Source organism: Folsomia candida, unplaced genomic scaffold, assembly GCF_002217175.1.
Source record: "Folsomia candida strain VU population unplaced genomic scaffold, ASM221717v1 Fcan01_Sc007, whole genome shotgun sequence".
Lineage (NCBI taxonomy): Eukaryota > Metazoa > Arthropoda > Collembola > Entomobryomorpha > Isotomidae > Folsomia > Folsomia candida.
The window spans coordinates 2,849,433-2,860,434 of NW_019091199.1; the positions used below are offsets into that span (position 1 = coordinate 2,849,433).

The following is an 11,002-nucleotide window of genomic DNA, read 5'->3' on the forward strand; positions in this document are numbered from 1 at the left end:
CGCATCTCACATGGCAGGCACATTTTTTTACAACACACACGACGATGATCAAATCAGTTTTGATCAGTTACACGCTTTGCATAATCTATTTTGTTCGACCATAATAAGTGATTTCGAATTATACCTGTCTGAGTAAATGGTTGGTCATGGCGAGTATAACTCAACTTCCGGATTTGGTAAAATAATAAGTTATTATTATTATAGCACTGCTATCCACAATCGCAACAAATCACAATTCTACTTGCATGCCTATAGGTTGTAAAGAAGCTGTTATCATTTCTGGACCGGTACGACCGTTTTAAACTACGGTTAGTTTGCCACACTACCAAATCTTGGGTGGAAAGTCCCCAGTTCCTTGGGCTTTACGACAGCTTTCCAGACTGGGACCACGACGACGACTTTCCATCACCGAGACCACTACCGCCAATTTCCCACACCCGCTTCAACTTATCTACTTGGGACTATATCAAACCCATCTATCTTCGCCTAATTCCTTCGTCCTTGAAGTTCCTCACACTACAAACTCTATGTGCATCGTCCAATTTATTGCAGCTTCAATTTATTAGTAGATGCACATCTTTGGAAGCCTTATGCATTGAAAATCTTGACCTAACAACGACAACAAAAGCCTTAGAGGAAAACTCTGAGGAATTCAATGGATTGAGCTTGGTACTAGAAAATCTTAAACATTTTGAACTTTGTTGTATTCAAATACGCCATTCTGCTGGTTTGGAACTGGAAACTTTTGGAATTTTGTTAAAATGTTTGAAAAATGTCAAAACCTTGAATGTACCATCAGTTGTTGAAAAGAATGGCTTGGAGATTGATGAGAATGTCCACTTGTCGATTGTCTACGGATTCGTGATTGGACCGATAATCAAGTACATTGGAAGAAGAGCCCATGACAAATCATCCATGCATGTCAGCAACTTACAGTCATTAGAAATTACAAATTTTGGAGAATCTAGTTTCGAGCTATTCCCTGAGCTAATAAAGATTTGCAACAAGACGAAAACTATTTTAGAAAATGTCAACTTTAGTCTGATAAACAAATTAGTAATGCTTGACTATGACGTAAATCTACTCAGAGTGGTGGGCTCCATTAATAATAGCTTAGTTGGAAGTCGAAGTATCTTGCCAAACCTTAAAAATGTACGGAAGGTGCGTCTGGACCTCATCAAATGTGATATAACAATGGAGATAAGTCATCCTGCCGAGCCCGTGTTCCCATGCATGGAAGAACTCTGGTTGTACATTTTTGATAACTCGAAGGAATATTTTGAAGAAATGGGACAAAATCTTCTGCGTCAGAGATTCGTTCAAAAGGCTATAGATAATATACAGCAATTGCTATTATGTGAACGTGAATCTTTAAAGAAGTTGACATTGACCAGTGAACGCAACAGCAGGCCTTTGTTCATATCAGTCTCTTCCATAGCTTCAAATTGCAAGAATTTAACTTGTCTCAAGTTCAAAACATTTTTCAGACTTGTGGACACCGATTTGAAAAGTATTTTTGAAAACCTGGTAAAACTACAAGAATTTGACGTGGAGGATGAGTGGGGAGGAATTTCCGACGTGGGAATCTGTATTAGCTCTACAGAAGCAGCAGTACCGCTATTACTAACTCTAAAAGGTTCTATCATGGTTTCATTGCCAACTATAGTAGCGTCACAAATTTATCATGGTTTGTATATGTATTATATAACCAATAATTTATTTAATCACTGCAGATTTAAAAAGATTCAGAATCTTAACAAAATGTATATTTTCATTTGGAATGTTTCATGATGCTGGGTTAGTGACAAATTGTTATTTGCAATCCTTCCTTCCTGGTAAAATACACTAACAGCAACTTAATAATTATAATATTTACTGTGAATGCAGACACTGCAATGAATCAAAACTTCACAAATTCTCAAAAGCCCCAGACGATCACTTTATCAGCGACTACAGCTTTATTAAAGTATTCCGGCATATGCGAGTACTCAGTTTTTGCATCGATTGTCCAAATATTCACGTAATTATTCAGCTCATCAATTTTTATTTTACCATAAATTAAATAATCGTACAAAACGAAATAAGTGTTAAAACTGATTATCGCAATCATTTCATAATTAGTAATTTGTTTCAGGTAACAAAGTTCGGCTACCACGCCCTCCTCGACAGCGAACTGGCCAAAAATGTCGAGTTCTTCCCGCACCCAAGGTACCTGCCTACAGGGCTAAGTTCTCAAGACTTCTTTAAAATACGGAGCAGATTTAAACATCTGAGACGTACAATATCTGATGTCAGTGATTCCGAAACAAAAATCACTTTTAATCGCCGTTCCATCTTTGGTTCAACTTGTGTTATCACTTAATCAGGTTTTTCTTTTGTTCTACCATATTAGTCAGAGATATAAATTGGTCTCTAAACAGTCAGTCTTTTTTTGCCGAACAGGATATGATGATGATCTTAATAATAATAATAAACAAATCTCTATTGATAATACTGGTCAAGTCAATGATAGTAGCGCAATATTTCTATACTATGTCTCGTAGACTCGAACACACATACATAAATATATACACACAATTTTGTTGGATCACAACAGTTTGAGTTATTACAATTGAGTTTCTATATATAATTTGTTTTAAGCTAATTAACGCCTTCGTTAATCCAGTAACGAACTCCAAAATTGAATCCTGTGAGTGAAGGGTTCATCGATGACCATGGGGTCAGAGTCAATCTTCATGTACTGCAGCGGCACCTCTTTATGGGACGCATTCACAACTGGCCACTCTACATTTCGAAACTTGAGATGAGAACTGCAAAATTAATTAATTAATTAAACTACTTATATCCCTAATTTATATTATACATATAACAAATGTGAGCTAAATATTTAAATAAATATACAAACTCACTCGTTATCTGCAAAATCTGCCCATAATTTTACTAGGTCAAGGGACATGTCATAATCTTGAGATTCCGCATATATTTCAGAAACCCATGGCATGTAGAATAGCAGGGAAAGCTCGTCAGAATGCGATGCACCTGCGACATGACATAATTTGAACAACAGTTTAGTTTAGCGTGTACGTACGTATGGGTTCTATTCTACGTTTGTCACGGTGTTTGTTTTCTACGAAAGTAAAAAAGTTTACATACCATAATTGGGTAACTGCCTACCAAAGACGTTGGCAGCAACCCACGTGGTCAAGAGGGACCATGTCACTTCCAATTGGCGATTAAAAGTTCCACTAATTTCTGGGAAAAAGTTAACCACGCTCCACTTTCCACGATAACTGGATAAAAAAAGATTGACTGTTTAGAGACCAATTTATATCTCTGACTAATATGGTAGAACAAAAGAATAACCTGTAGTAGTACAAGTATACGGGTGAGTGTATTGATTGCATCGAAGCACCGTGATGAGCGTCGTAGAAAAATCCACGATCAGAAATCATATTGGTGTAACTGTCTAATCGTTCCAATGGATTCATGTTAATTTTCGTTATCAGATCCGTGTTGGACGATACATTTGCTGGGACGAGAGAGCTATCATCATCTCCAAAGTAAAAGTGTCGTACTTTCTCTGCCGTTTCTTCCTCAGAGGGAAACCAGATTGTCCTGTCCAGAAAGAATCCCCAGTCCTCTTGAGCAACCGTTTGCATAGTTTTGTTTACAAGCATTGCTGACCAAAACAAATAATGCACTCCAATATTACATAAGCATTTAACAACCTCTTGCACCATGTAAATTCAACTATCGTATGCGACAAAAGCTGTGCACAAACACTTTCATACCTGCAGAAAACACGAGGCCTTCTTCAGAATTTACGCCCGTGACCCATGGAACTTTTGTAAAGTCCCCTCGTTTCGCCATCTCGGTTGGTTTTTCGGCCAAAAATGTATTTCCATCTCGAATATCTACTTCTACGGAAGGCTTGAAAATGGCAATAGATTCGCGTAGAGGGTCCTGTAAGATGACGCATAATACTGTTTCAAGCTTACCCCAAAATAAAATGTAATACTTTCTACCATCATTTCACGATGCCCTTCAATTAGTTGGATGGGATCAAGTTTTTTAAGGCAGGATTTAATTTCAGCCGTGTCATTGAATGGGCATCCCACAGAACTTGCAAATCTCTCTGCTTGACGTTTCGGCTCTTCTAAAATCGCCCAAAAGTGCAAAGCCGACCCAGATTGTGAGATTATGTTGTTAAACAAGCCTACATAGAATCAGGAAGAGAGAGAATAAGTTTCTGTATTTCTGCAATTTCGGACAAAGGGATATTCAATTTCATGGAGTCATCTTACACACCTTTCGACATTGAGGAAAACATGTGGAGATGTGAACAAACGGCGCCAGCGCTCTGCAGACCATTTCATATCAATATCAAGATATGCATAATTACCTACATTATAATCAACACGTCTTATCCTAACTATTACCTCTCCCAAGAGGGTCACCTTGTTAGGATCACCACCGAAATATCCTATATTTTCTTGCACCCATCTCAGCCCCATTGTTTGATCTTTCAGTCCCATGTTGCCACGTATCGCGCTATCACCCGTATTAAGAAATCCTGTACCAACCAATATAAAGACATCCATCAATAATGTTGAATACAATCTGCCCATAGTTTCAATATATTTGTGTGGATCCGCATGTAAGGAAAAGGTTGGCTAGAAATATATCGTGGTGAATACTTATATTATGGTCGTAATAATAAGAGACTTTTCTTTTATAACCCAATTAACAGTTGAATACTGTTTCAGCATACAGGAAAACATTAATCTCTCGCACTACGCATGTAACTATATGAATATGCAAACTATATGGGACATTATTATAAATAAACGGCATTCCAGCCTGCAGACTTTGCACAATAGTACCACAAAAGAGTCAGGATAACGCTCACCAAGGGCAGCCAATCTGCAACAACCAAGATAAAAAGTATTATAGCGTCTGCCAGTCTGGTTGGTGAATCACATTTTGTTCAGCATCTATCCTCTCAGAGAATGAACCATATAAAAACACTTTAGTTTACCTAAAGTTGAGAGTCACAAATATGACGTCTTCATCCATAAAGTAGTTGGCTTTCCAAAAATCAGCTCCCCCGTTGTGGAAAAATCCACCGTGGAAATAAACAATCACGGGCAATGGCTTTGAAATCGCTCTTGCCTGACGTGACGTAAGGAAGGAATGATAGAATACAAATCAATTAATTATTGGGAAAACCAAATATCGGGGGATCTAAAGACCAGTTTTTCTCACCTCCACAACTGGGCTGAACACGTTGATGGTCAGACAGTCTTCTTCGCCCTGGATAACCCCCATGAAAGAGTCGAGTTGCAGACAGCGAGGACCAAACTCGCGACCGTCTCGAATTCCCTCCCATCTCTCTGCCGGCTCTGGAGGCTGAAACGACCAAATGCATTGCCATGTGTAGACATTTCTATACGTAATCAAAATGTGCATGACAATACCTCAAATCTCCGATTTCCAGTTGGTGGTTGGGCGAATGGAAGTTTCATGAAACCGTGAAACTTGCGACCTCCTCTGGAGTAGAGCGTGGCACCTTTGACCTTTCCGAGGCTGGTGGTCACCACTGGACCGTCCTCCACATTCTGACTGAATGTGATTTTATAGTAATAGGCAACTGCCACGAGGCCCAGGCAGAAAAATTGACTTTTAGACAGTACCATTTCTACACCGCCTACCAACCACCACCTCAATAAATAAATAAATAATATTGTCTTCACTCGATCACTCGTCCAAGTTCACTGATTCACTGGCAGCCAATGCTCAAGAAGAAGGTGACATGAAAAAAAAAATTGCTGCTGCCCCGGAGTCTGACTGCAATTTTTGCGTGTGGTGGATGAGTGGCGAAGACGTGCAACAATAAATAATTATCGTGGAGTGGACCCGACCGGTTTTCATTTGCAGAATGAATGAATGAAAAACCGCAGCAGACTACAACATGCAGCAGCTATGATTATTGAGACGATGCTGTAATCTCTGCGAGGATTTTGAGACTGAGAATTCGCTGCATCAGGTTGAGAGAGGTTGATACATATTTAATAACTTCAGTTCAATTCAAGTGAGGAAAAACCTGTCCATGATAAATGCTCAATACTGCTTAATATACATGTAATATTCAGCTGCTCAGCAAATCAATGTCGAAATATTAAAGCATGATACACGGTATCAGTGACTGACTAATGCTGCATGCAGGACTTTAAACTATAGGTTCGTTCCTCTGTCTCTCCTCACGAGAAAATGTATTATATGTACAAATGGACTTGTCCAGAGGTAAGAAGGACCTCGGTACTTTAGGGTGGCAGAGTTGATGAAGGAGTTCAAGGCTACTTATTGATAGACAAATTCTAGGTAAATTATACAGAAATAAGAGAATCCCAGGCACTGGAACTCACTGTAACATGATGGTTTAAGCTACTTGAGCAAACCCTTCAAGTCCTCACACAACCTTCGTCTGCAAAATGAGGAGGTGCTCGGTATAGGGACTCGGCAGGGTATTTGAGCTTTTTATAGTGTTCACCACAACCCTTGGTCACAAGAAGCGACTAAATGAAATTCTTTATCAGCTTCAGATAATAAGCCCCGTCTGGTAATAGTTTCTTCGCGTGCAAATATAAATATATGTACGTCTGAGTGTACACACAAATGCAAAAATACATTATTTTAAGATGTGCTTGGTATAAATTTTGGCAAGACGAAGCGAGGCAGATAACGAGACTCATTCTTCGTGGTTCAAATAAAGGCAAGTAAAACATGTCGCCCGGTTACGTCACATTGCTGCAATGATTTTGTTGCCAACCACGCCGGGCAATGCTCGAAGATATGCACTCCTCTGCCACGTGCAAAAAATCATCGGCTTGATGATGATGATGATGATATGTGTCCCGCAACAAAGATTGCATGTATTCCACAAACGAATGAACCACCAGGCTTATGCATCATCATCGTCACTCTTCGTCACAGAGAGTAGAATGAAAACCAGGGATGATAATGAGCAAAACGGTCTTCCGCATGTGCTCAAAAAACCCAGTTTGTTCAATTTGTCTGATAAAATGTGTAATTACCTGAATTGAAATCGTTGGGAAAACACATAGGAAGATAATAACATCCCTAACTCAATATAAAATGCTGGAATATGATATACCGTATCCAATGAGCAGTAACATGCACATGAACTTTACAAGTGGTGAAAGAAATAGAAATTCCGGGTTAAGTATATACACAAATGTACCAAGTTCCATTTCAGAGTGTTATCAGGTTGAAAATTTTCGTTAAAATAGCGATACTTTGCAGATGAAAAATTTTAGCACGTTGATAATGCATAACTAAATGAAACAACATATGCCGACAAACCATAATACAACTTCTTTCAGCAATAAGTACACAATAAATATACAAGCACATGTATATTTGTCATGCGTCTATTTTTACCATTTTTGTCATGACCATGAACAAAGTTTTGTAGGTTGGGCTCCACTGCTGAGTATCGAAAACAGATTCAATTTCCCAGACTCCAAATCTTTCTCTTAGCTTCCTTCAAATGTTCTACTTTACTACAATCAATAATTCAACAATTAATGTATATGGTTCTCAACAGTATAATTAATTAGTTTAATAATAATTAGTTGAACATGGCATACAAAAAACTCGCAACAACTATTTAGATAACAACAATGGCCAGATTAGAAAGCTATTTAGCAGAAAATCTGTAGCTGACGTAGCGAGGAATAAAAGACTTCCAATCAACGGAGCCATAATCTGGCGGATCCGAGCAACTGCTTTCTGCATCTTCAGCTTTCGTGCCGTTTATTGCCTCCTCATACGTTGGGGGAGCTGTAAAGAGAGTTGAAACAGGAATTAATTGGCGGCGTGTACTCGGAAGTTACTCTTTTTCCTTGCATTTTTTATTTATATTCGAAAGTGCAGGGACAAAAAATGTCTTACGAAGGTCGGCGTAAGAGGCGAGGAAGAATGCGTCCGATGCTGGCGTAGAAGTTGGCTGACTGATGATCGGAATTCTTTGCACTCCATCAATTTGATTAAAGTCATCCCTCAGCGGTATTGTCCCGATAACGATGGGCAAGCACTCTTTCAACGTCGCAGAGTCCTTGGCTTCCATCTTAAACTACAAAGTACACACACACATTTAGTTTACACAATATGGTATGTATGTAGATGCATATATCAACCGTGTACGTTATATTGTGACGCGTTAAAGGCATAAATAGTTGCCCACTGACCTTGATGTGATATCCAATGTCAATGATTTTACAGCCATCGAGACGGGATGGTGGAACGGACGGTACTTTCAACATGGACACGTCAGAGGTTACAATCCAATCTGTGCTGTCGCCAGAGGACAACTTGGGTCCTTCCACTTGCGCCATTTGTACTGACTTGGTCTTTGTACGTTCCAAATCTGCCGTGAACTTTAGCTCCTACATTTCGATAAATGATTGTCAGTCAGCACACTCTACGAACAGACAGTACATACGTAATGCACATTCCTAATTCCTAGCTACCTGTATAAGGGCCACCGCAGTGCAGGTTATGTGCCGACTGGAATGGTTAAACATATGGATCTGAAACCCTATTCTCTCACCGGGGACGAATCCTTTTTTCGGCAGTTTGAAGTGAAATCCGAGCGGACCACTCGCACAGCAGAAACAACACACGACCTGCTCATCCAACCAAATGTCGCCAACCAAGTAATATTAGTACCACCTTGGTAATAATCATAATCATCAATCGTTCGATAAGTAGATACAAGTCTGACCTTCTCATTCGACATTTCTCCCTCTCGAGCCGCTTCGGATTCCTTGTTGAGGTCGAGTATGCCATTGACCGTGAAAGCAACTTTGGAGACATAGTTGGGCTTCCGATTCCGAGAGATTGTGGCTTCCACAAAATATTTGACCTCGCCGTACTTGTGGCAATAGCTAGAGGGGAGAGAATCCGGGAGGAGAAAGTTGAACTGATACTTGTAATTCCCCGTCTCCAAAGTCATCTCCGAGCTGTCCGTCTCTGCCACCATCAATTACAGTCTATCTTTAGTTGTCAATTCAGTACTTACATCGTTCGCCACGATTTATGCGTTGGATTTTAGGATACAGACTTTCTCCCAATTGTTACCGTAACCATACAAGAAACCATGAAACCATCCGTCTTGTGAAAATGCATGCTTATTGTTCTCATGCTATAAAATTTACGTAACGTACATATTTGTAAAGTAACTGGTATTGAGCTTACCATATCCGACCAGGTAAACTTTCTCGTCAATGTAAACTTCTTCCTCCGCAAAGTGAGTGGTGGATCTCCCACTCGTCTCCTTCCAATGCGTCTTTGCTTTTCCTTGCAGTTTCAGCTTTATTCCTGCTCAGGAAATGAGTAATAATTGTCCATTAACCTGATTGTCGTTCACTCACGCACGCAGGAAATAAGCGTTGATTACGTTATGCATGCAAGACGTGAACAGTTGAGATTGAGAAAATATTAAGTTACCGTGAATGAGTTTGGATCTCTCTGTGAGTCCAATGACCACTTGGCCGGACACATTCTGCCCCGCAAAATATGACCGGTGCGGATTGTCCAGATGAATTTCAAATGTTTCCAGTGGCATCTTTTTCCCACGTGAGGCCTGCGAGTCCAAAAAATGACTGTGAACAGTGTAAACGTCTTCTTGGGGAACAGCACTTGTCACGGCGATGAGAAAGTCAAATGAATTTACAGAGTTCCGAGAACAACTCTTTTTGTCTCTCGCATCGCACTCAATTTGACTCAATCTCTTAAATTCTACAACTGAATGGCATTGTATCGTAAACCGGATTTAATTGTTTATGGTTCTCAGAGTATTTTTAGCCGATTGATTGAAGCTGCTGCACTAACTAACTCCACGTTCGTACGTACATAAGTAAGTATGATGAGGTCGTCCTCTCTCTCTCTCTCAGCGTCTCTCGCAACCTCCTCCGCCTCTCAACAGCTAAATAATAACTCGTCCATCTCCGCTTTTCTATATTGCCTTATTTGCTGTCGGAATAATAAACAAATTCGAGTGAGTGTAAAAATCTTGTAATGGCCTTTGCTCTCAGGGTCGTTCGTTCTTGCCCATGTTCCGAACAGCCCTCCTCCTCCTCCTCACTCACGTCCAACAAGCTGTCTCGAACTTGATCTTGTCAAAATAAACACTCGCACAAAACTGGTAATGTCCAAACCTCGCTATGGCACAAGATAACATTATGCATATGTATGACTCACATCCGTCCACAACAACCAGCTCCTGTGTGACTACGTAATCAACTATGCACATATAACGGTCCGTGTGCCTTTTATGCTTCAACCTGACATTGAGAAAGATGAGACGATCAGGGGAATAAAGAAATGCAGCTCACCTTGATTTTTGATTACTCTTCAATGAATCGAACGACCTCGAGAGGAGCAAGTGGCAGCTGCTACTCTTTGCTGACCGGATGTGATGATGGCGACCGTCCTAAATGTGAGGCACAACTACGGTTGGACTTTCTCTGCGATGATTATATCCGAGTTGACTTTGTCTCCAACCAAGGCGGCCTGTCTTGACCTTGTGCTGAGGACAAATGGTAATCGGGGTGGATAAACTCTTCTCTCCAGCAGAGTCCAATTAGCAAGTTAACAGCACGGTCGGATAAAATCCAGCATTTCTCCTCTGCCGCTACGTACGTACGTACTCCACCACAACTTGAGAGGAAACAAGTCCGACTGACTTTCTCCGGAGGAGTAACAGCTTCTTCTCATGCGAATTGTGGTTTACTTAGGAACAAGTTGACTATGTAATCTCAAGAATTCCTCCAGTGCTGCGGCTGCTGCTGGGCACATGGGTTATTGATCCAAGCTGAAGGAACAGGTCCAGTCTCTCCCTCTCGGTTGGAGAAATTTCCTTCTTTCTCCCAGTGGACCTATTTCAAAGTCCAAACTTATTCTTATACTGCCATCGTTG

General features: G+C 40.3%; 3 protein-coding genes across 4 annotated transcripts; 1 reads left to right on the forward strand and 2 right to left on the reverse strand.

Annotated features, from left to right (window-relative positions):
- The first annotated feature begins 4 nt into the window (after window positions 1-4).
- Window positions 5-2,498, forward strand: LOC110851937. Its single transcript, XM_022099883.2, has 5 exons — window positions 5-176; window positions 256-1,636; window positions 1,734-1,797; window positions 1,888-2,020; window positions 2,135-2,498. Exons 1-5 carry the CDS (start codon window positions 147-149, stop codon window positions 2,360-2,362), a joined length of 1,836 nt encoding a protein of 611 aa, XP_021955575.1. The 5' UTR covers window positions 5-146; the 3' UTR covers window positions 2,363-2,498.
- On the reverse strand, window positions 2,022-6,635 carry LOC110851938 (esterase E4). Its single transcript, XM_022099885.2, has 12 exons — window positions 5,478-6,635; window positions 5,266-5,409; window positions 5,039-5,172; window positions 4,910-4,923; window positions 4,440-4,573; window positions 4,309-4,360; window positions 4,026-4,216; window positions 3,792-3,963; window positions 3,364-3,679; window positions 3,154-3,290; window positions 2,910-3,039; window positions 2,022-2,810 (listed from the first exon to the last, which is right to left on the reverse strand). The coding sequence occupies exons 1-12, from the start codon at window positions 5,694-5,696 to the stop codon at window positions 2,657-2,659; spliced, it is 1,797 nt and encodes a 598-aa protein (XP_021955577.1). The 5' UTR covers window positions 5,697-6,635; the 3' UTR covers window positions 2,022-2,656.
- A 921-nt stretch (window positions 6,636-7,556) lies between these two features.
- Window positions 7,557-10,771, reverse strand: LOC110852216 (arrestin domain-containing protein 17). Of its 2 annotated transcripts, XM_022100221.2 has the most exons (8): window positions 10,419-10,771; window positions 9,532-9,667; window positions 9,280-9,402; window positions 8,807-9,054; window positions 8,553-8,708; window positions 8,271-8,468; window positions 7,975-8,155; window positions 7,557-7,863 (listed from the first exon to the last, which is right to left on the reverse strand). In XM_022100221.2, the coding sequence occupies exons 2-8, from the start codon at window positions 9,647-9,649 to the stop codon at window positions 7,721-7,723; spliced, it is 1,167 nt and encodes a 388-aa protein (XP_021955913.1). In that variant the 5' UTR covers window positions 9,650-9,667; window positions 10,419-10,771; the 3' UTR covers window positions 7,557-7,720. The 2 variants fall into 2 exon arrangements, with proteins under 2 accessions (XP_021955913.1, XP_035709350.1); XM_035853457.1 differs by lacking the exon at window positions 10,419-10,771 and having other exon boundaries at window positions 9,532-10,003.
- Between the last annotated feature and the right edge of the window lie 231 nt (window positions 10,772-11,002).